The sequence below is a fragment of the Phascolarctos cinereus genome, unplaced genomic scaffold (assembly GCF_003287225.1).
Source record: "Phascolarctos cinereus isolate Bilbo 61053 unplaced genomic scaffold, phaCin_HiC Scaffold_2;HRSCAF=192, whole genome shotgun sequence".
NCBI lineage: Eukaryota > Metazoa > Chordata > Mammalia > Diprotodontia > Phascolarctidae > Phascolarctos > Phascolarctos cinereus.
Genome location: NW_027555625.1, coordinates 355901206 through 355926464, shown reverse-complemented (window position 1 = coordinate 355926464; position 25259 = coordinate 355901206). Strand labels below are relative to the sequence as shown.

At 44.6% G+C, this 25259-nt stretch overlaps 1 protein-coding gene across 4 annotated transcripts in view; it reads left to right on the top strand.

The window, feature by feature from the left end:
• TNFAIP2 (TNF alpha induced protein 2) overlaps positions 1–25259 on the top strand; it is a 30674-nt gene that overhangs the window by 2106 nt on the left and 3309 nt on the right. For all 4 annotated transcript variants that reach the window (XM_020971148.2, XM_020971151.2, XM_020971149.2 and 1 more), the window contains exons 2-11: positions 5483–5837; positions 7691–8342; positions 14618–14732; positions 17457–17579; positions 18838–18932; positions 19161–19256; positions 20730–20856; positions 22099–22221; positions 23014–23169; positions 23362–23483. In XM_020971148.2, coding sequence (XP_020826807.1) covers positions 5495–5837; positions 7691–8342; positions 14618–14732; positions 17457–17579; positions 18838–18932; positions 19161–19256; positions 20730–20856; positions 22099–22221; positions 23014–23169; positions 23362–23483 — 1952 coding nt within the window. In that variant the 5' untranslated portion in view covers positions 5483–5494. The remainder of the gene's footprint in view (positions 1–5482; positions 5838–7690; positions 8343–14617; positions 14733–17456; positions 17580–18837; positions 18933–19160; positions 19257–20729; positions 20857–22098; positions 22222–23013; positions 23170–23361; positions 23484–25259) is intronic.

Genomic DNA, 25259 nt, shown 5'->3' with positions numbered 1-25259 from the left:
ATACAGGTAACTGTAAAAATACACACTATTGCATTTTAAGTACATTTGAGATTTGTAAACCATGTGCTATGTGAAATGTGTTGTACATATCCTTCTGTTGGAAGAGCTTCCTGGAAGCTTCCTTCAGGAGGAGGTATTTAAGTTGGCTTGGGCAGCTAGGTGGTGAAGTGGATAGAGTGCCAGACCTGGAGTCAGGAAGAGTCATCTTACTAGCTGTGTGACCCTAGGCAAGTCACTTAACCCCTATTTGCCTCAGTTCCTCATCTGTAAAATGGGGATATGCTGGAGAAGGAAATGGCAAACCACTCCATTTGGCAAACCAAAATATACCTTTGTATCTTCGCTGATGTAGAGTCGGATATGACTGAATGACTGAACAGCTGAGGCAAACAGGGTTAAATGACTTGCCCAGGGTCACACAGCTAGTAAATGTCTGAGGCTGGATATGAACTCAGGTGTTTCTGACTTCATGCCCAGCACTATGCCACCTAGCTGCCCTCCTTTAATTAATACATGTTAGAATTTTGCCAGGAATTGACATCAAGGTCGGAACTTGTAGGCTCTTCCCTTCTTTTGAAAATCAGGAAAACAGTTTCCTTTCTGCAATTCTTTAGTAGCTCTCTCTTTCTCTCAGACCTTGCTAAGTTCTCTGATCACTGTCAGTACTGCAGCAGTCCCACCTCTCCGTTTACTCCAGAGTTCCATGATCTGGGTCTGCTGGCTTTGTGTATGTTGAAGAACTGATCGTATTACTTTTTGCTTGTCCTAGGTATCAACTCTCTATTAATCATTTTCATTTGATCTTTTCTTGTCTAAAGATCATTTTCTTTGTTGGAGAACACAAAAGCATCTCTGCCTTTTCTCTGCGGTCTGTGTCATCCTCATCCCATCACCCCTAACCCTGTCCTTTGTCGTCACTGTGACCTACAATCACTCCACTCTTCAGCTCCTTCCCAGTCATCCCCTCTGCTATACTCTCTCTCCTCCCTTCCCTATCTCAACCCACCGGTGAACCACGGTGAACTATTTCCTTCACTTGAATCCCTTGCTACCTCATGCCATTGCGCCTTGCCAAGCCTCAACCTTGGAGTATTCCCACCATCTGTAGCCTTTTTTTTTCCTATTCCAATCTGTTAGTAAGATTTGTTGTTTCTGCCTTCACGATATCCCCCTACATGCCCTTCTTGCCAGCCCCACAGTAGCCATCCTGGGGGAAGACCCTCAATCACCCTCTATAGGGAGCACTGCAATAGTCTCTAGTCGGTCTCCCTCCCTCACGTCTCTCCCCACTCTCCTCCATTATCCACTCGGCTGCCAAAATGATTTTCCTAAAGGTCTGACTTATCATTTCTCTATTCATAAATTCTAGTGGCTCTCTAAACCTTCAAGATCGAAACTAAAAATTCTGTTTGTTACTCAAAACCCTTCATAAACTGGAGCCTCCCTATTTTTCCAGTATCCTTAGTCCCCTCCATGTACTGTTCAATCCAGTGGTGCTACTGTCTTTGCTGTTCTTCACTCAAGACTTCCATCTCCAGCATCTGAACGTTTTCACTGACTGCACCCCATGCCTGGAATTCTCTTTCTTGGTCTATTTATGCCACGTATATTTATATGTACATAGTTGTTTGTATGGTGTCTCCTCTATCTTTGAGGGCAGGGAACGTGTTTTTGCCTTTCTTTGAATCCTCTGCACTTAGCATAGTGTCTGGCATACAGTAGGTGCTTAATATTTAAATGTTTGTTGACTGACTGAGCAGGGTTCTATCCCTTCTTTGATGCTCTTGTCTTCACTAGCTTCAGCTCATTTCAGGCTTTAGAATTTGTTCCACTATTCTTCCAGGATGGTGTCACACCCTTTGGTATTCATCCTCTGTTACCTGTCCTGGAGGAATCACTTTCTGTATGTCTTTTAAAAACTTACATCAGCTCCCTGTGTAGTCACATTGTTCTCTTTAGACAATCTCCTCTTTACCTCTACATCAGAATTGTTCCTCTTTATATCTTTATGTCCTCTTTATATCCAAATATATTGGATATATTTATATATTAAACTGGAATTTAATTCTTAAGAGTTTCCCATCTTTTCTGGGCTGCCTTCACTCATAGGATTTTAGGCCATGGAATCCTACCTGTAAAGAACCTTTGACTCTAAATCTGACTCTTTTCACTCTTATGCTTCCGCTCAACCCTTGTTCTATATGGTCCCAGAAACCAACTGTTTAGTCTGGGGGAGTCTCTCTAGGAAGAGAGAAAGAGACACAAAGCTTGCTAATTTGCTAGCCTAAAGAGCATTTATTTATTTATTTTATTTTATTTTATTTTTAGGCTTGCCCAGGGTCACACAGCTAGTAAGTGTCAAGTGTTTGGTCTGAGGCCGGATTTGAACTCAGGTCCCCCTGACTTCAGGGCTGGTGCTCTATCCACTGTGCCACCTAGCTGCCCCAAAGAAGTGGTTTTTTAATTTTTATTTTTTAGGCTTTTGGGGTTAAGTGACCTAAAGAGCATTTATTAATACCTATTAAAAGTCAGCTACTGTGCTAAGTGGTGATATACAAAGATAAAATTGAGTCATTCCCTGCCCTCAAGGAGTTTACATTCTACTGGGGCAAAACAACTTTACAGAAGTAAGTGAATATAAAATATATACAAAGGAGATACAAAGTAATATTGGGGGGACGATCTAACAAATGAAGGGATTAGGAAAGGCTGTGTGTGTAGGAAATGGCTCTTGATCTGAGCCTTGAAGGAATGTAGGTATTCTAAAGAGCAAAGGGGGAGGGAGGGTGCATTCCAGGTATGGGATAAACTGGAGATATTAACAGAGGGAAGGCACTGGAATTAAGAGGGGTTAGGGAAGGCTTCTAGAACATGGGATTCTGGTTGGCCCTTAAAGGAAGCCAGGGAAGTCAGAGGGAGGGAGAGCACTCCAGGCACGAGGGAGAGCCACAGAAAATGCCTAGAGCCACAGATAGAGTGTCTTATTTGTGCAATAGTCAGTCAATAAATAATTAATGACCAACTGACTGTACTTTAGACATATCAGTTTCCTAACAGCAGCCTGCCCATTTCTTCCTCAGGCTATAGAGTTCAAGCTTGGTCAGACTGATTCTTAACCCTAGGAGGTTTGTTGGGAATGGCTATGGAGCCGGTGGAAGGTAGCAGACCTTCCGTGAGGACTGGTTTTAGCCCAGTGTAGGTGAATTAGGAAGCAGCACAGGAATTAGGAAATCTAGGTTTTTTCATTCAGGTTCCGCCACTAACTTATTATGTGGTCTTGGACAAATCAAACATCCCCCCTTCTCTGGGCCCTCAGGCAGTTCCTTTCAATGGAGAGCGATGAATTCACTAAATGATTTACAGAGTCAACAATGAATAGAACCCTGGACTTGGACTCAGGAAGACATGGGGTCAGATTCTATCTTAGCCATTTACTAACTATGGAACTCTGGGAAAGTCACCTTAACTTCTGTGGGCCTTAGATTCCACATCTGTAAACTAAAGGAGTTGGGCTCAGTGACCTCTGAGGTTTCTTCCAATTGTAAATGAATGGTCCATTTTAGCTAGGGAAAAAGTTCGATCCTATTATCCCTGTCTTCTATTCTCCTGTCCAGACATTTCTACCCTCAGTAATCTCAGTCCGGTTGGAAGGAAGAAACTCGCCCCCATGGAACAGTCAGGATAACATATTTGTAAGACTGTTAAAAATCATTAGCTTATTTTAAGCCCAGGCGGCAGTATAATGGCCCCTAAAGTCCCTTGGCTTCCTCCACTTTGGTTTTAAGAAGTTTATTTCAGATGAAAAGTTCTAAGTTCAGTTACAGTCATTCCAAGCCTTCAGTTAGAAAAATTCCTAACACCTAAGCAAGGGTTGGGCTTTCTGCCTAATCTTACATTTATATCTATCCTAACCCCTGGCCTCTTTATGGTTGAGGTAAAATTCAGTGCACTGCAAACATTTGGTAATGAAACCACACAATTACATTATAGTGTCTGGGTATAGACAAGCTTTGAAAGGAGCTGAGGAAAGAGCTGACTTTTTCTTGAGATTTTCCTTAACCTAGCTTCTCCCTTCTGAGATGCCTGCCAAACCAGAGACTCCTCTCAACATCTCCCTTTTCTGTCACAACTAGGTCTGCCCTTTGCCTCTCAAAGATGTAATAGAAATGCCACGCTTTCTCCAATCTCTCAAATCCAGACAAGATGATCGGAATCTCTTCCTCTGGTTTTCTGAGCTAGATTCTCCCCTTCATGCAAAGTGCTTAGGTCATGACCCATTCTCTCACAGCCTGGCTATGCTACTGATTCAGGAAGGCATACAAGTCCTTTTCACACTCAGCTCTGAATGTTTCATTAAATCAGTAAGTGTTCTCACCTAGTCAAGTCACCAGAACCAAATGGAATGGTTTCAAATCCACTCTTCCATATAGCCAGATTCCAAACGACACAGCAGTAGATTTGGAGTCAAAACTTGGCTCTGTCCTCTATCTAATCCATGTTTGTCCTGGAGATAGCTTTCCCCCGTTAATAAATAAGGGTTTTGGGAAAACCCTTAGAGATCTAGTCCAACTCTCAAATCCTTGGACTCTTCGTAAAGAAAACATGTGCCGTAGGAGTTCAGAGAAAGGAGGGATGGGAGCGGGAGGAGGTTCAGAAGTGTTCAAGGAAGGCTTCAGGAAAGAGGAAAGGTTTACAATTCCAAAGGACTCATGATGGATTATGCTGTCCACCACCAGAGGGAGAGCTGATGAACTCTGGATGAAAACTGAAGCAAAATTTTTTCACTTTCTTAATATGTTTGCTTTTTTGAAATATGGCTAATATGGAAATATGTTTTGAATGATTTCACATATGTCATATTGCTTGCTTTCTCAATAGGTGGGGGAGAGCCTGGAGGGAGGGGAAGAATTTAGAACTTAAAATTTAAAGATGAATGTTAAAAATAAATAAACCAGAAAGAAAGAGAGAAAGGAAAGAAGAAAAAAAGAAAAAGGAGGAAAGAGAGAGAGAGAGAGAGAGAGAGAGAGAGAGAGAGAGAGAGAGAGAGAGAGAGAGAGAAAGTAGAGTTTGAGCTGTACCTTGAAAAGCCAAGACAGACAGTTTCAAAAGAAAGAAAGGCAAGAATGATTAGAAGCCCCATTGTACTTTCTGGAGATAGTGACGCAGCGAGGGGGAAACTTACCCAAGGTCATGCGGCAAGTCCAAGAGAAGGATCTTGATAAACCTTTTTCTTAGTCCTTTGGTATAGATATTCTGGGACCTATCTACCTATTTTTCTCTTTACCCTCAACTGTCAGGAAAAAAAAAATAGATTTTATGTTTTACATGTAACTGGGGGAAAATAAAATACTAAAGAAAGAAAGAAAAAAGAAAATAGAGTTTATGGGGCAGAACTTGTGTCAGTCAGGGAGGTAGGCTTTTGGCTCAGGCCTAGTAGGACAGGGCTCTGTATCTGATAGTTACTTCCCTCCTGTCCCCACAGGGCTGAGCTGAAATGATGAAGATGATGACTTTCTTCCAGACAACTGTAGGTGACCAGACAAACCCCTCTATGCCCCCTCAATACGAGCCTGAACCCAGCCCTACTGGCAGAAAGCCCTCTTCAGTGTCAGAGACAGAGTCGGAAACGGCCTCCCTGGCCTCCTCTGAGGATCTCTCTCCCCTTAAGGAGGGGGGCTCAACCCAATACAAGGATGAGAAGAAGAAGAAGAAAAAGAAGAAAGGAATTAAAAAGATGTTTGATGTGTTGACCAGAGGGATGAGAAGGAAGAGTCATTCAGGCCCCACCACTGAAGTGCCAGAGATGGAGGTTAAGCCTGATGCCCCACCCCCTACAGGTAGGTTGTAAAGAAGAGGAGTGCCTCAAGGTGACATGAGGAAGGTTTGACTCAGTGCTCAGGGACAGAAGATCTTTTAAATTAAATTAATTTAATTTAAATTAATTAATTAAGTTAAATTAAATTAAATTAAATTTCATTTGGTTTCTGATGAATTAAAGGAATTGAACTCTCCTTTGGAGAGACATACCGGTGGGGGGAGGCAGAAGACCCACTGTTCTCTCCAGAGCCACTGACAATATAGGATGAGAGAGGGGAAGTAAGTTGACCAATAAAAGTATCTTGCTGGGCCTTTTCCTGAGTTCTTTGTGGCCAGTGTTTCTGGATTCACTTACCCTTATTTCTCCTCAGCTATCAGAGAAAGTAGAGGTTATTGAGGACAGAACAACTGGGAGACTGGCCTGGATTTGCCTCCAAACCTGTGTTACTGTGTTACTTGGGGCAAGTCATTTAACCTTCGTGGGCCTCGGTTTCCCTGTCAATCAATGAGAATAATAACCCTGTCCTCCCTCCCTCCCAAGAATGTGGTGGTGCATGGAGTGCTGGGCCTAGAGTCGGGAAGACTTGAATTCAAATTTAGCCTCAGACACTTAAGAGCTATGTGACCCTAAGCAAGTCACTGAACTTCTGTCTCAGTTTCCTCAACTTTAAAATGAGGATAATAATAGCACCGGCCTCACAAGGCTGTTGGGGGATCAAATGAGATAAGTGTAAAAAGAAGTGCTCAGCACAGTGCCTGGCACACAGAAGGCACCATGGAACTGCTTACTCCCTTTTTGCTCCCAGAGCCATCATAATGAGGCAGTGTGGTAGAGTGGAATGAGTGCTAGACTTGGAGACACCTGGGTTTGAATCTTACCTCAGACACCAGTTATGTAACCATAGTTATTTAAAGCTATGTTAAAATAATATTTAACGTTATTTAAAATGTGAGTCTCAGTTTCCTCATATGAAAAATGGGAAGAATAATACCTTTGTTACTTACTGCATAGGCTTTTGTGAGGGTCGTAAGGGGAAAGCGTCTAAAGCATTTTGCACATTTTAAAGTCAGCTATTATAAGAGGCAACATGGTAGAATGGCTAGAGTTCTGGACCTGGAGTTTGGAAGACCTGGGTTCAAATCCCACCTTTGGCACCTAAAAGCTGTGATAATGTACAAGTCACTTACCCACTCTGAGCCTCAGTTTCCTCATTTGAAAAATGAGAAAGTTGTACTAGACGGCCTCTGAGGTCCCTTCCAGATGTAAATCTATGATAAGAGAAGAGATGGAGGGAAAGCCCTGTGAACAACAGAGTGCTCTAAATGTGCGTGAAAGGTCTAAATCTGGACCTTGGGCCTTGGCTGACTCACATTGGCTCAGTGCACAGGAGACTGAGAGCTTAGGTCGCTTGTCCAGGGTCTCACAGCCAGCATGTATCAGAGGTGGGCCTCCACTCCACGGGCAAGGTCACATAGTCAGGAAATGTCAGGATTAGGACTCAACCCTCAGTCCTCTGACCAGGGCCAACATTCATCATGCTGCCGCCTTCCCTTCCAGTCAAGGAGGTACAAAACCCATGGAAATACCAGGCAGGCAGTGTACTAAAGTAGGAGGAACAATAAATTTGAAGTCAGAGGACCTGGGTTCCGATTCCAGCTTTGCTACCTATTGGCTAAGTGATTTTGGACAATCACTTCTTACCTCTGGCCCTCACTTTCCTCCTCCCACGGGGTCCCATAGTTTTAAACTCTATGATCTGAATAATCCCTTTGAATGAATGTTTCCCCCCAGAGGATGTAAGAACCACCTCTTTTATCAGGACCCATAAGGAATCCCAGGCATGACTAACTCCCTCTTTCCCCCTGGGGACAGTGGAGGAGATCTACTCAGCACTGAAACAGGAGCGGCTCGAGATGGCACCTCACCTCCTGATGTTGGAGCGGGCATTGGTACAGGACACGACGGGGATGAATGAGGAGGATCTGATCTGCCAGCAAAGCAAGGTGGAAGCCCTCTATGCACTGTTGCGGTCGGCTGTGCTGCGCGTGGTTCGCCGGCCTCTGGAGAGTGAGCCTGAGCTGCTGCTCCAGGCCCTGAAGATCATCCTGGAGCAGGAACAGGAGGACCAAAGAGTGGCGGCCGAGGGGAGGGGCCCCTCAGTCCTGGCAACCACCCGGCCCCGGCACTGGCTCAAGCTGTGGCAAGAAAGCGTGAAAGACTCGGTGGAGGAGCGGATGACTCGGCCCCCCTCCACAATCCTGGATGGACCCAGGCCAGAAGGCGCGGAGGCCAGCTCAGAGGCCGCCCAGAGCTTCCTGCACATGGGCAAGACAATGAAGGAGGACCTTCTGGCTGTGGCCCAGCGCCTCCAGCCCCTCTACCCAGCCCACTTCAATGTGTTCTGCACCTATGCCAAGGGCTATCACAACTACTTCTCCAGCCAACTCACCTCCATGGCTCAGTTTGAACTTAGTGATCAAGACACCTCCCTCCTGCTTCTCTGGGTGAATAACCTCTACCCAAAGTAAGTGAAGAACAGGATGTAGATATGTATATCTGTCTATCTGTTGTCCTGAAAAGAGCTCTGAATATAGAGCCAGAGGATCGGGTTCAAATCTCTACACTGCTAGTTACTGTAACCTCTGTGACCTTAGACAAGTCATTTCCCCACCCTCAGATTGCCCATTTAAACATGAGTGAGTTGCAACCAGTAGCTCTTCCAGTTTTGATGTGCTGTTATCTATGGTTTTCACATGAGGAGGTCAAATCCCATGCTTCCTAAGGTTTCTTCTGGAACTGAAACTCAATGACCACATCAACTAAGACCATACTCTGACTCAGGGTTTGTCCTTCCCCCTCTGAACCAAGTACACCCGTCTAATCCACTCCAGAAGGTATTTATTAATCGCATGCTATATACAAATGTTCTGAGACCCATTTATCCCTCTATTAGACCAGTGGTATCAAACTCAACAGAGAGGATCCCTGTGGGTAGCATACTAATTTAGAAAATCACAAATCAATATTATCTATGTTGTACTATATTTTTATTTATTTTGTTAAACATTTCCCAATCAAATTTTAATCTGGTTCTAGCATCTCTCGGGGAATTTGGGCTTGTGAGGTATTAGACAATTAATGTTCTTTATGAAAGGCCAATTTAGCTAAGTTCAGTGCAGTGGAATTTTTTGTCCTCAGTGACTCCCATATAATTACTGAAAGAACAGAGAAAGGAGCACAATCTACTTTAGCGGAGGGAATCCCATAGCAATGAAGTTACCAATCTGCAAAGTATGTACAAAGGCTTTGGTTTACATCCATGCTAGGGATGTAAAGATAATACATGGGACCACAAGGAACTTCAGGAATCTAGTAGGGGAGGTGATAGCTAGAGGAGGTGTTGTGTGACAATCTCCTCTTCTGTAAAATGAGATTGGACTAGATCCCCAAGGCTTTAAATCCTATGACTTAGTGGGGCACTTTGTGTTACAGCCCTTCTCTTTCTTCTCCCTCCCAATTAAGGTCTGCTGATTTGGAACCACAGACCTGTAGAAGGTAGAACTATGAAAAGCCTAGAATGTGGAATTCCAAGACCAGGGGACATAGAACTCTAGAGGATCGCATCAGAGACTGTACTTAGGCCATAGAATTGTCACTTTGAGCCAAGTACCAAAGAAAATGTACAAGCAAGAAGACTGTCTAGCCCGATTCTCATTCTCTTTCTCTCTCTCTGTCTCTCTTTGTCTTTCCCTCCCTCTTCCATATGTATATGTATTATTATATATGTATTATATATTATACATAAATTATAATTTTATACACACACACACACACATACATATATATATGATAGTGCTCAGAGTAGAACCCAGGTCCACTAGTTTCCAGTTCATCCCATTGGAAAGAAGGGTGGGGCTACTGGGTTCATTCCTTCTGGGAAGCAGAGACCTGGCTATAGGCCAGGCTGGAGCAACTCTGGTTTTCCTCAGTGATAGGAACCTTCTACCCTGAAACAGTGATATCTGATGATCCTTATTTTATATGGTCTACTTGTCTCCCAAAATTCCATCCTCTTCAACATGTGTCCTGCTCCCACTTAGCCTTTTCTCCACCTTGGCCTCTCCTTAGGTGGGATAAGAGGTTAGCCTCCACCTCCCGTTCAGGGTTGGTGGTCATCAAGGGAAAGAAGGGACAGCTAAGTGGTATAGTGGATAGAGTGCCAGACCTGAAGTCCTGAAGACTCATTTTCCTGAGTTCAAACCTGGCCTCACACTACATGTGTGACCCTGGGCAAGTCACTTAACCCCATTTGCCTTAGTTACCTCATCTACAAAATGACCTGGTAAAGAAAATGAAAAACCACTCCGGTATCTTTGCCAAGAAAACCTCAAACGCGGTCATGATGAATTGGTCATAACTGAAAACAACTGAACAATAACACAATGGAGGAAGAGGCCCAGGGAGTAAGACAGTAGGAAGTGAAGGACCACAGTGGAAGTCTATGCCTGGGAGAAAGCTAGGGACCTGTTTTAGTTTTTTTAGAGCCTAGATCCTCTCCTCTTGCTCCTCTCCTGCCTCTCTCTTTCTTCTCCCTCCTATAATCTGGTTCTGGAGTAAAGCAAGCCCCCCTCAATTTACCCTGCCAATTTCAAGTAATACCACATATTTTTAAAGCATCTATCCTGTGTAAAACCCTGTACCTAGTCATTTGGGAAAGTATACAACTAAGATAAGATTTTCCCTTTGCCTTACACCTTCACATCTGTAATAGAGCTTCCTATTTTCTCAAAGTGTTTTGTCAACGTCTTAGCCTCAGAATAATGCTGAGGTGGTGAGAAGGTGGAGAGAGGGGCAAGGAGGCTGGCCAGGCAGATGGTCTCATAGAATGTCACATCTAGAAGGGACCTTAGAAATCTTTTACTCCAATCCCTTCATTTACAGATAAGGAAACTGAGATGACAAGAGGGAAGGGGATTTGCCCGATGTTACAGAGCAAATCAGTATCAGAATCAGAATTAGAACCCAGGTGTCCTAACTCCCAGAATCCTAAAGAGAGCCTCGCTGTAGTTCTGAGATTCTAAGATGGTTGCCTGCTTTTATAGTGTGGGAAGAGGTTTGGAAGATCTATTGGGTGGTCCAGGAAAGCAGGAGGATGGGGGAGGAGGTAATATCTGTGTGTTCTTTGTGTTTTCTTTTGAATGAGACTGGATCTTTGGGCTTGGAGTTGAAAGATCTGACTTGAAACTCTAGTTGTCCTATTAACTTGCTGTGTGACCTTGGGCAAGTCCCTTCCCTAAATCTGATCCTCAGCTTTCACCTCCATAAAATAAAGCAGTTCAACTAGCTGGTGTCTAAGGTCCTCTCCAACTCAAAAATACTAAACGGAAACACGGGTTCCTTGTCACTGGAACCTTTAGGAGGTCTGCCCAGGGAAGGAAGAATAGCTGTGGGGGTCACCTACTTTGTACAGAAATTAGAACCTGAGGCTGAATAGGGAGGAGGGTGGAATGTCCTCCAGACAGCTGTGTTTACTGTAGCGGACTCTCTAACACCTCTTGGGAAGATAACCAACTCCCCCACACATACAGCTCTGATAAACATTATCTCCCACTTTCTGATGAATGCTTATCATCAGTCCTGGGCTCGGAGCCTAATGACTCTGCCTTTGATCGTCACACCAGCAGCTAGGGAGGTGCAGGGCTGGGGTGATGTTTTGCCCTTTGGGACAGAAGAGGAAGCAAAGATTCAGAGGGGAAGTGATTTACTCAGGGTCACACAAGGCAGGAGTGGAGCCAGGATGAGAATTCGGGTCTCCTGACTGCAGCAGACAGTGGCTGCTCACTTCCTCCTCAAGGCTGTGCCTTGGCCCAGAGCCAAAAAACCTCCTGGCATGGTGAAGAGAGTTAGGAGCTCTGGACAACCCAGCAGCTTGGAGTCCTGGATAACATCCTACATTGCAAGCGGGAAAGGGATCTTTTATTGTTGTTGTTCAGCTGTTTTCCAGTCGTGTCTGACTCTTTGTGACCCCTTTTTGGGTTGTTGGGGTCTTTTTTTGGGGGGAGGGTTGGTTTTTGTTTTTGTTTGTTTGTTTTGTTTTGTTTTTGGCAAAGATACTGGAGCAGTTTGCCATTTCTTTCTCCAGCTCATTTTACAGATGAGAAAACTAAGGCAACAGGGTTAAGTGACTTGTTCAGGGCCACACAGCTAGTGGGTGTCTGAGGCCAGATTTGAACTCAGGAAGATGACTCTTCCTGACTCCAGGCCCTGTACTCTATGTGCCCTACGGCTCTTAGAGACCTTCTAGTGCAATCCCCTCACTTCATGAGGAAACAGATGCCCAGAGAAATTAAGTCACTTGCCCAAAGTTGCACAAGTAGTTAGCGGAAGAGAGGGGATTTGAACCCAGGCCCTCTATTTCCAAGTCCAGCATTCCTTCTCCTATACTCCTTCTACTCCTCCCTCCCAACCTTCCACCACCACCCCACAACGTGGATGGGATGAGTGTTCCATCCTGGAGAATCTGACTTTCAAATTTCATGTAATTTAAATAAAGGCAAATAAAGAGCAGGTTCCTAGGTGGACAGCTGTCACTTTTAGTAGACAGAGCCCTGGGTTCTAACCCTAGTTTGACCATTGCTGTGTGACCTTAGGCAATTCTTTTCCCCCTCCCTGGGTCTCAGTTTCCTCATCTGTAAAGCAATAGTGTTGGATGAGATGACCTCTAATATCTTTCAGCCCTGAAGTTCTAGGTTTATGATCCACACTCACACACTCCCACTTTTGGGGTGTCAGTGTATCCATCAGTTTATGGAAGGAGTAGCCCTAATAGATCCCTAGCTGGCTACAGTTTCCCATCTACTACAACTTACATGGCTACAAAGACCTGGAGACAACAGGGGTTTGGGAAAGGGAGGGAGTGGAGTGGAGAAGGAGAGAGATGGAGAAGAGGAAGGAGCTTTTCAAGGCGGAGGACGTCAGGAGGAGAGGTATCAGTTTGGCTGGGACCAGGTGTGCCTGGTCGCTGATGCTACAACCTCCGGGATTACAGCGCAAGCGTTGTCCCCGACATTTTTACCAAGGCATCCCCTGGGACTCTAAAGACAGCTACTCCTGCCAGCTGAGCCTGGGCTGGGAGGAGAAGAGAGGTGAGATTGAAAATTTGGAACATCAGACCCACTCCACCCTCAAACGGGGCCAAGTAGCCTCCTGCACTGGCTGCAGCCACAATCTGCCCCTAGAGAGGAGCGTCAGGCCTAAATGCCTCCTGGGATGGGAGGGGCCGTTCCAGTCACTATTGGTCAGAGCTGCCTGGCTTTTCTGTGCTCCTTAAGGGCTGACCAGCCTTATGCTCCCAGCCCCTTTACCCCCTGAGCTGAGTTGGGGGACTGAGCAACAGGCCACCCAGGGCTCTAGAGGACAGAGCAGAGTCCGTGTGTCAGGAGCCCAGATTCTATCTTCAGCTCCGCTGCCCTGCTCACCTGCTTCGTGACCTTGGGCAGCTGAGTTTCCTCAGCTTTCCAGTCTGTAAAATAGGGTTCTTAATCCTGGCCTGACATGCCTCATGAGGATTAAAAGATGATAATGGAGGAGAAATCTCTCTGGAGAACTGAAGAAGCAGCATAAAATAGTGGAGACAGTGTGGGAATTGGTCAGAAAGCTTGAGTTCAAATGTCAGTTCCAGCACTTACTAGCTGTGTGACTATGGATGTAAGTCAGTTAACCTCATCTGTAAAATGGGCATAATACCCACAAGGTAGCTGTGAGGAGAGTACTTTGCAAATCTTAGAGGAGGGGTATAGAAAGAAATTGTAGTCTGTGAATACCTTGTGAGCTACTTGAGGGTGGGGCCTAAGGCTATTTTTTCTCTGTCTCTTCCAAATCATGAGAAAAGCATTTTGTAAACCTTAAGTGCCACATAAATAGGAGCCACTGTTGATATTGATTTCTCCCTCCTCTGAGGTCCCTGAATCTGGAGTGTAAGCCGCTTCAGTTTACTCATATGTAAAATGGGGCTAAAACTACTTCCCAGTGTTATTGTGACAATCAAATGAAATATTTGTAAAGTATTTAGCACAGATGCTGGTACATAGTATCCCCTTTTTTTCCCTTCTTGCCCTCACCTTTCTCTTCTGTCACCCCTAGACTATGAGCTTCCTTAAGGGTCTTAGGTCTGCTCTTCTCCCACCCCCACATTTCAAGAAGGACATTTGTAAGCTGGGAGCTATCCAAGGAGAGGTCCCCACAACAATGAAGGGCTTCAAGTGGGCTTCAAGTCCATGTCATAACAGGAATGTGTATAAAGAAACAGATATTTACCCTGGAAAAGGACTTTGGGGAATACGATCAGTGCCCTGAAGTACTTCAAAGGCTGCTTTCTGCAAGGCCCCTGAGGACAGAAGCAGTAGCAATGGATGGAAATTTAAAAGATGCAAATTTAGGCTTTGCTATCAGGAAACTCTTCCTTACACTTAAAGCTATCTCAAAGTGGAGTGGGACACTTGAGGAGGCAGTGGACGCCATCCTCACTTGTCTCATGTGTTGGAATGGGACTCTTTTCAGGGGTATGGGTTGGACAAGATGGCTACTGAGATCCCTTTCAGTTCTGAGATTGCATGATTCTATGAGCTCCCCGAGTTCAGGGTCTGGACCTCTTCCTCTTCTTTTGAGACCAACCATCCACATGGCTAGCCCCATCATCAGTTCTGTATGCAAGGGATGGGAAGGAGGTGTCCCAGCCTTGGAAGGCTTCTTTGCTCACAGGCCCTTCATTTCTGGGTTTCTCCTTGTTTTTGCTATCAGTGAAATCATCAATCATCCTAAGCTAGCAGAGGAGCTTCAAGCAGCTGGCTTGGGGAGCCTCCTTCCCACCAAAGAGACCCGAAAACTGGAAGTCAACTACATATCTAATGAGACGGTAAGGGCAGTGCTGTCTGATGTGCTCTGGTCCCTCTCTCCCTAGCCCTTCTTCACACCTATCTCTCTTCTCTCTGTTTCCCCATACCAGACTAGTTTGGGACAGGAATTGAAGAGGCTAGTGACTGACTTCCTAATCTTAGCCCACTGGGAAAGGGGAACAAGTAACTGGCTTTAATTCACAAAGAGATGCTCCCAAACTATTTCCTCCAGTCCCAAATGGAAAAGAACTAGGAGGGGAGAGAGTGGAGGCAGGGAAAAAATTAGAAGAAGGGAAAGAGTGAGAGATGAGACAGAAGGAAAAAGAAAGCAGACAGATGGTAGAGGAGACAAAAGAGAATTGATGGGGAGAGGAAAGATGGAAATCTGGAGAAATTAAGACAAAGACACTCAAGTTACATTTCTCAGAGCACTTTGACTCTCTTTTGCCCCTTTCACATTCTGTCTTGTACCATATTTATTGGCATGTAAGCCTCTGATACATACTAGCTGTGTGATACTTGGCAAGTCAACTAACCTCTCAGTATCTGAGGCTAATCTCTCATACTAAAAAAAAAAAAGGCAACCAAGTTTGGTCTCCAGGAAGTTCCCTATACCTGTGAAATCACAGGTCTAGTCATAACTCCTTGCCCCTTGTTAGATTGTACTTTCCCTGAGGACAGGGACCGTGTCATTTTTTTATCTTTGTGTCCTAACATGGAGCACAGGATATTTTATATTTTGGGACTTTAATATGATGTTAAAATTTGAATTTCCAATCTCCTTTCTCAACAGAGAAATAAAGGGGAAGAACTGGGAAAAGGATAGAGACATAGAGAATTCTCTGTCTTTGGGATGCAAAAATTAAATAAATGAGAGAAATAGAAATGGAAAGATAAGGGGAAGGGGAGTGGAGAGAAGAAAGGGGTAAAATATGGAGACTGAGACAGCAATGGAAAGGAGGGAGAAGACAGAAAAACAAGGGAGGGGGGAGATAGGGAGACAGAAACAAAGGAAAGAAAAAGATGAAGAGAGAGAGAGAGAAGCAGAGAGATGGGAGAGAGAAAACTGGAGAGAGGTAGAGGAAACAGATACATAGTGAGGAAAGATAGGGGCAGGGGTAGGTAGGTTTCCCAGTGATTAGAGCGCCGTCCCTAGAGTCAGGAGGACCAGAGTTCAAATCCAGCCTCAGACCAAACACTTGACACTAGCTGTGTAACCCTGGGTAAATCACAAGAGACAGACATACAGACATACAGACAGACAGACAGACAGAGTGTGTGTGTGTGTGTGTGTGTGTGTGTGTGTGTGTGTGTGTGTGTGTGTGTGTACAGACGGAGAAGCCTTTGAATGTAAGTCATCGAGTGTTAGTGTGAATTCCAGTCCTGGCTCTCTGAAAGGTAGATCTGGTGTGATTTTGGCCTAGAAACCAGAAAGGAGGCTAGAGGTCTGAAATGAGGCTGAGGAGGAGAGCCTGATCTGGGAGTCTGGGTAGGGACAGTAAAGGAGGGGAGTGGAGGTTCTTGGGGTTCATAGGCTGGCTGAGAGAAGGTCAATGGGAGGGGAGAGGAAGAATTATTAAGATCACCCACCTCCCCCAGACTGAGAGTCAGGAGCCCTGGCTTAGGGTCCTGCCTACGCCACTAATTTACTGTGTGATCTTGGGCACATCCCTTCCCCTCCCTAAGCTGTGGTTTCCCCATCTGTAAAACAAGAGTAATGATCCCTGCATTGGGTGGGGGTAGAAGTTGGAAGTGAGGATGTAGATAATAGTCAAAGTACTAAAAAGTACTTACAAAGTTTCAGTGACTCACAAATGTATGGAGATATTTCTATTTTCCATCATGATGGTTATGATGTCAGTCATGCAAACCAAAAGCTTTCCTGTCTGCAGACAGGCTTCCTCCTCAAGAAGGCACCAGCCAATTCCCAAGGGAGACAGAAACCTCCCAGCAGAACATAAGCCAAAGGAGTCAGTGCCAAGAGAGGGACACTCTCCTACCCTACCCTCTGGGCCCTCCCCCCAAAAAAAGTGGGCCTATAACTATATACATATATATATATAGCTGGGAACTTAGAGACCATCTAGTTTAATCCCCTCATTTTACAGATGAGGAAACTGAGGCTCAGAAAAGAAAAGTAACTTGCCTAAGATCACACACAGTTAGTAAGTTGGGGAGGTAGTAAACAGTAGTTAGTAATTTGTAAGCAGCAGAGCTGGGAATTGAGTCCCAGAGCTCGGACTCCAAATCCAACATTTTTCTTCTTTCACCATGATGACTCAAAGCTGGCCATAAGCGGCGAATAGTAACAATAATAATAACTCACTTAACTATACAGCTGTGTCTCCAAACACTGTCCTAGGAAAAGCTCTGGTAGGGAGGTAATTTAGCTGCCAATATTTGAAAAAGGATGCTATTAAGGCTCAGAAAAAAAAAAACCATAGGGTTACAGAATGTTAGAGTCAGAAAAGACTTCAGGAATCATTTAGTCCAACCCCCTCATTGTGTAGATAAGGAAACTAATGCCCAGAAGGGGCAAGGGATTTTCTCAAGGTCAGGTCTTCTGATTCCCAAGTCATCCAATACGTTTTTTTTTATCATTTCCTCCAATATCCCCCATCCCACTGGGATCTCAGGGCCAATAGGGGGTGAGAATGGGGATAGCCAACATCCCCTTGTCCTCAGACAGGACCTACCACCAACAAATTCCCAAGATCACCTGGGTGCCTCCTCCTATTACCTAGGCAAAAGTCGAGGAACTGATGATGCGAGGGCTGGATCTAGAAGTGAAGAGATGGTCAGAGGACAAGGAGCCCATGAATCTAGAAGGGTGCTTCCACAGTGAGCTGCCAATTGACATCATCCAGGTACTGGAACAACCTTTCTGTCCTCTTCCTCTCCCCACTTTCCTCACAACACAGAGGCATAACATACATGTAGATGGAACATAAATTCATGCATGTCTAAGTACTGTGGCTTTGGCCCCCCAAAATACAAACATATTTCTTTTTAAATATTTTATATAATATTTTATTTTCCCCAAATTATCTGTTAAAAACAATTTTAAAAACATTTTTTAAAGTTTTGAATTACAAATTCTATCCTTCTCTCCTTTCCTCCCCTCCCCCTTCCCTGAGATGGTAAGCAATACACGGACATATTTCCCATTCAAGTATCCATCCATATGCATGCTTAGTACCTAGATACACAGCCCTGACTGTCAAAGGCAAGGTTATGTGTGAGGACATGCACGTAAGCAGGTCTAGATCTATTGTGGCCCTTCTCCAACATATCTATACATACCTGGATGTGCCTACGTATATGTATGTATGTCACATGGCACACTGGGCCCAATGGCCTGGGCAGCTCACTCCTAACGTACACTCACTCTCACATACCATCTTTATCCATGTACACATACCTAGGTAACACAGTGCCTGTATTCCTGGTTCTCATTTCACCCCTTACCCCCTCTGTCACCTCATCCCCCTTCAAAAAACACCCCAAACATGCAGCCAAACTTGTAATGGCCAGAGAGCTAGCTTTGAAGTCAGAAGACACAAGTTTTAAATCTGTCTCTGCTATTCAGTAACTGTGTGATTTTGAGCAATTATATCCTTCTCTTCTCTGGGACTCGTTCTTCCTCTGTAAAATAAGGGGGCCAAACCTGGAGGATCTCTAAGGTCCCTCCTAACTCTAAATCCTTTGATTTTTAAAAATATATGCTCACATATTCTCCTCTCCTCCACACAAATAACTGTTCACCGTTCACACTCATCAACTAATAAACACTGGTAATTGCATGCATCCTTGGTGTATACATACACTTACACACACATATATTCATATATTCATGTTCCTTTGAGCAGGATGAGATAGGTCTTAGGGGGTGAGCTATCCTACAGCCTTCAGACCTCCTTTCCCCATCCAGCCCAGGCAGCCTTTGCTCTTATCTCATAGTCCCAACAGCCTTCCTTCTCTTTAAGTAAGAAGGCCTGTATGCATTCCTATAACCCTCTCTCCCTGTTAGCCAGAGTCCTAGAAGCAAACTCCTCTTTCTAGATCTGCTCAGCTCTAGGCCTGTACTCCCAGCCTTCTCTCCTCCTAACCACCTTCTTCCCATAGATTATCTCAGGGGCACAAGTCAAGGCTGACACAAGGGCCCTGGGTAAACAAATGAAACCACTGCTGATGGCTAAACTCTCCTCCTTCCTGAAAAGGTATGTCTCTTCAGGGGTGGGGCACTGGGGGTCATGGGGCTGGGTTCACCCCCTCTCTGCCCCATCCTTGGGGGCACAGGAGAAAGGAAAAGGACCCAAGGCCTGGATCCCTACAATTCTGAAATTCTAGCCTTTGCCAGTCGTTTGCTTTCTAATTTGGGGACCAGTTTCTTTCCCCCTCTGGGCCCCAGCTTCCCCATCTCTAAGATTAGGGTATTGAACCCACAGCTACCAGCAAGCCTTTGCAGACTTCACGGAGAAAAGCAAACAGAAGCATTACAGAGCCACCATCATGGCCAACATCAACAACTGTCTGACTTTCAGGTAAGCCCAAGGAATAGGAGGGGAACTTCAGGGGCGCTAGCGTTCTGTCACTGAAGCAGTCTTTCCTGAGCTTTCTCCTGCTTCTCCACCCCGTGTGCTCTGCCCCGTGCATGGTTCAGATGTTGAGAAGATAAGAGGAGGAGCAGACTAGTGCCTCAGGGAGTTCCTGTTTCACTGGAGAAGTGCAAAAAATCTAGAGCACAGAATTGCCACAGTAGACAGGATCTCAGATACCATCGAGTTCAACTCCCTCATTTTACAGGAGAGAAAACTGAGACTCAGGAAGATGTGATATCTGAAGTCACATAGTGGCAGAGTGAGTACCAGAACCCTGTGTAGAGCTGAGGTGATCAATCGATCAAAACACATTTATTAAGTGCCTACTACATGCCAGGCACCATGCTAAGTGCTTGGGATACAAGGAGAGGCAAAAGCCAAATCCCTGTCCTCAAGGAACTTACAATCTAATGGGATATAGAAAGCCCTAAAGTTACTAAGTATAGTGTGGAAGAGAATGCAGAGATCAGTAAAGTATCTATCTGAGCATCCTAAAATCCAGAAATGGAAGAAGTCCTATAAATGGGATCAGTGTAATAAAGAATCCAAATGGCAAGCAAGTTTTGGTATGCATCATAAAATCCACCAAGAGGGGACTGGTAAGGCAAAGAGTTCAACCAGAAAACTCATCTCACTAGTCATCACTCTGTCTTTTCCTGATGGGGAAAGAGGAGGGTCAGTATGGACTGAGGTAGTCAGGGAAGGCTCCCTGAAAGAAGGGATTTGAGTTGGTCCTTGGAGAATGAGAATGGACATTTTGTGAAGGGGAAATTAGAGGAAGGCCGGTGTAAACAAAGGCATAGGACATTTGCTAGTAAGCTCTCCTTGGCCTGACCAGAGAGTTTCCATAAAGGGAGCAAAGGAAAATGAGTCTGGAGACACAGGCTGGGGCAGATACCAGGATAAGGGTCTTGGACTTCAGTTCTCAAGGGGATAGTTCCCCTGGGAAGCTTGTTCTCTGCTTCTCAGAAAAGCCTCTCTTTCTCTGGGTTTGCAAGAATTGCAGTGCCGTAAAAAAAAACCAAAACACTGAACTTGACAGAAGACCAGGGTTTGAGTACTTACTGCTGACTGACTCCCTGTGTGATCTTGGATAAATCTCTTTCCTTCTCTGGGTCTCCTTTTCCTCCTTTATAAAATAATAATGTTCCAAGACCTGTGGTTTTTTAGAGTAACTTTATTATATATTTACAAGGAATAGCTAGTTATACATAACTAGCAGTTTCATGTGCAGTCATCTTTTTTTATTATACTGTTATACTTGTTTTATTCCATAAATTAAAAATAAAATAAATTTTTTAAAAGATTAGCATCAGAAATAAAAATAAAATAAGAGGGTTAGCTTAATCAAAGGTTTCAGTGTGATCTGTTCTGGGCTTGGGTCAGTAGTTAGCAGCCTCCCTCTCCTCCTTTTAGGACCTACATTGACAAGGATTCAAAGGCTGTGGAGAAAGAGCTCCCCAGCTACATCTTCCACCCTCTGCGTGAAATTGAGCAAAGTGGTTTCAACATTCTTCTCCAAAACCTATTCCTGGCACTAAAGGTAATAGAACGCATAGCTTGGAGGAAGAGGGGGTGACCAGGGAGGGGCACAGTCAAGTGCCCTAAAATGTGCTTGCCCTTCTCTGAGAAGTCACAAAGACCACACAGAGCCACAAGGTTGGGAAAATCCTGGCCAACTTGAAGCTGTCTTCACCTCACCCTTCTCCCTCCCAGCCCCTAGGCTTCCCTGTGTGGCCATATTCTGAGAGTTGTATTTCCTGTACTCCCCTATGGTGCCCCGCCCCTCACCCACTCCCAGATACATCTTATATAGCTTTGTTTCTGAGAAATGCTGAAAATCCTACCTTTCCCCTACCCTCCAGTAATGTTTGCTTTAAAATTTACCCTGGGACAGGCCAAAGCCTATACTGGGTAATGAAAGCTTAGTTCGGGACTCCTCCCCCTCACAAAAGAGTTTTTGCTTACATGGGCCGTAATCATCAATATTTTGTGGTTCAGTTGTTTCTTCAATCCTTTCTGACTTTTGTAACTCCTTTTTGGGAGGTTTTCTTGACAAAGATACTGAAGTGGTTTGCCATTTCCTTCTCCAGCTCACTTTACAGATGAGGAAACTGAGGCAAACAGGGTTAACTGATTTGCCCAGTGTCATATAGCTAGTAAGTGTCTGAGCGTCAGATTTGAACTTAGGTCTTCCTGACTTAAGGCCTGGCGTTCTATTCACTGTGCTAACTAGCTGCCCCTTCTATCCATATTTGCCATCTTAGAAATTACAATGTCTTAGTATTATTCTGAAAATCTTGATGATGCCTGAAAGGGTCTCAGGGACCACCAAGGGTCCCTTGGATCACACTCTGAGAAATATTAGTTTAAAAACATGAGAGGTGTTCCAGGGATGGCTAGAGGGCCCTGAACCCTGAGTCTTAGCACTTCCATTTTCTCAAAGAGGGAGCTTCAATCTCCCTGGAGAAGATGTCTCCCCAGTCTCTACCACACAAAACATAAGAGTTTCTTTGCCCTGTGCTTGAAGCTTCTGTGTTGGAATCAGGGAGGAAGGAGAGAGGCACGGGGGTGGGGGAAGGTAAAGAGGGAAGGACTGAAAATCTAGTTCCTCCAGATTGTGATCGGAATGTGAACCTGGAAATGGAGGTCATGTCCTAACTGATTGACAGCCCCCACCCACTCCTCAACAGCCATATCTGTGGGCTGTGTGCGTGTGTGTTCATTTTGGGGGGAAGCCAGGGGCTGTGCATCTTTAAGCTAAACAAAACCATTCCTTCTCCAGTCTCTGTTCAAGAGGCTGACGCAGACCCGCTGGGCCACCCACGAGGAAACTGTGGCAGAAATCATTAAGATCACCAGTGACTGTCTGCCAGAATTCAAGGCCCTAAGAAAACGGTACCAAGAGGTAAGGAGGATGTAGCTGGGCCAGGAAGTGTCACTTCAGCCCTTACTAACAGGAAGCCTGCCTGACAATCCTACTCCACCCCTTCCCCACCTTCACTCTGCCCATATGGCCTGTGGGAACAGTCCATGTCCCTTGAGAGGAGGAAGGGATGGACTCAAGGACTTCTTCATGACCTCTCACCCTAGGAATCTCTGTGGTAACCCCAACACAAACCTGTCTCATCTCATAGGGCATGTTATAGAGAGGGAGATTTTTTTTAGTTAAATCTAATAATAACTAGAATGTATATAGCTTTAAGGTTTTTAAAGCACTTTAAAATTTTTATCATATTTTATCCTTACCACCCTTTTACAGATGAAGAAACTGAGGTAGCAGAGGTTATGTGACTTGCCCAGGGTCCCACAGCTAATAAGAATCTAAGGCCATATTTGAATTCAGATCTTCCTCACTCCAGGGCCAGTATTCTGTTCACTGCACTACCTTAATGCCTCTAATCTGAACTCTAATCTAAGGGAAAACCTGCCCTAAAGTAGAATGAATAATTTTCTACCCTTGAACATGCCCTAATGGTCAGATTAGATGATATAGAATCACAGAATCTCAGGGCATTTAGTCCAACCAGTATCTGAGCATCATCCCAGATAAGTCATGATCCAGACTTCCCCCTTCCTTCCTTCCTTTCCAGGAGCCTCAGCACTTCCTCCAACTCAGTGCCCCATATTTGCACCTGCTCCCTGTCCCCAGACCTGCTGCCCTCGTGCTGACCTGGCTGTTCTGTCCCCCTGATTTCAGGACATCATGGAAGCTATCCACCTGTACCTGGTGAAGGAATACATCATCCGGCTCAGCAAAAAGCGGCTAGTGCTGAGGACCGCTGACCTTCAGCTAAACCTGGCCCAGCAGATCTTAATAGATGCCAACAACATCCAGTGCTTCTGTGCCCAGAATGTAAGGGGAAAGCTTTTTGTAAAATGAAGGCATTCTCTGAGGAGTTTCTAAGGGGAAAAGAGCAAGATTAAGTCATTTTCTGTTGGGCCCTCAACGACCTACCTGAGGGGTTCAGTCTAGGGCCAGGGTGATTTGCCCCAATGTGGAGTGGAAGACTTGGGGCATAAGTGACCAGGTTTTTTTCTCCTTCAGGGATCTCCTGCAGCCTGGCTAGAACCAGCCCTCCCTACGCTGGCAGAAATCATTCGTCTCCAGGACACTAGCGCCATCAAGATTGAGGTGGCGACGTTTGCTAGTAGGTTCCCTGACTTCAGGTGAGTGTAAGGGAAGAGGGAAGTTAAAACTCATGCCAGGTCTTTTACCCATTAGGCAGATGAGAAAACTGAGGGTCATAGGTTTGAAGCTGCAGAAACTCTTAGAGGTCATCTGACTCAACCCTTTCATGGTACAGATAAAAAAACCTAGGCTCGGTGACTCAAAAAAGGTCACACAGATAATGTCGGAAGGGGAATCTGAACTCAGGTCACACCTCTTATCTCAAAAATTCCAGCTACTTCCAAAAATCTACCTTATCTTTTAAACTGCCTATTAAAATAAATGCCAGGGGCAGCTAGGTGACGTAGTGGATAGAGCACCGGCCCTGAAGTCAGGAGTACCTGAGTTCAAATCCAGCCTCAGACCAAACACTTGACACACTTACTAGCTGTGTGACCCTGGGCAAGTCACTTAACCCCAATTGCCTATAAACAAATAAATAAATGAATGAATGAATAAATAAATGAATAAATGAGTAAATAAATAAATAAATAAATGGATGGATGGATGGATGGATGAATTAAATAAATAAATAGATAAATAAATGAATGAATGAATGAATGAATGAATGAATAGATAAATAAATGAATGAATGAATAAATAAATACATAAATAAATAAATGAGTAAGTAAGTAAATGAATGAATGAATGAATGAATAAATGAGTAAATAAATAAATAAATAAATGGATGGATGGATGGATGAATTAAATAAATAAATAGATGAATAGATAAATAAATGAATGAATGAATAAATAGATAAATGAATGAATGAATGAATGAATAAATACATAAATAAATAAATGAGTAAGTAAGTAAATGAATGAATGAATGAATAAAATAAATGCCAAATGAAAAAAGGTTTAGGAGTAAAGAGGTGAAAAGTGGCATTTTGACTTCCCTTTTTTCCAGTGTTGAAAATGCTTCTCACCAGTGCCTAGGATCTTAGCTCTGTTCCATCCACCAATCCTTCCCACTAGAAATGTGATTTCCAAGGTCACAGAGGCAATCAGTGGCATTAAGTGGGATCAGGAAAAGGCTCCTTGCAGAAGAATTAGGATTTTAGCTGGGACTTGAAGCCAGGGAATCCATGAAGTGGAGATGAGAAAAAAAGTATTCTAGACATAGGGATAGCCAACAGAAAAGCACCAAATCTGGAGATGAAATTATTTGAGGAATGGTCCCTGGGGGGCAGCTGGGTGACAAAATGGATAGAGCACCAGAGCTGAAGTCAGGAGGAACTGAGTTCAAATCTGGCCTCTGACACTTCCTAGCAGGGTGACCCTCGGCAAATCGCTTAACCTTGATTACCTCCAAAAGAAAAGAAGGAATAGGCTCTGATGTCCAGTGCTCTTTCTTGGGGGTAGTACTACTGCCTTTTGCTCCTGACGGCCAGTATTCAGGTACTGAGGTGGAGGTCAGGGAATAAGGAGCCTCTCCGTCCTTGGGAAGCTCAGTCTTGAAGAAAAAGACAAAAAAGTAGCACTTGGATAATAATCCTAGCCTTACTGTCATTCATGTGTCATTTTATACTTTTCAAAGGGGCTTTTGCTCCCATAATCTCATGTCCTCCCAACAGCTCTGAAAAAGTGTAGGGCAGGGATCTATTACTTCTCCCTGGCCTTGCAGGCCCTTGATCCCCTGGCTTTGGCTTAAGCTTCCCAGGCTTCTTTCCCACTGCTCCACATCTCTTCCTGCTATGTTGTCCCTCCCCGTGAGGAGCAAGCAGCTCCCCAGCCTGGAAGGCAGGTCTTCCATGACTGCCTCTTTCAGTCCT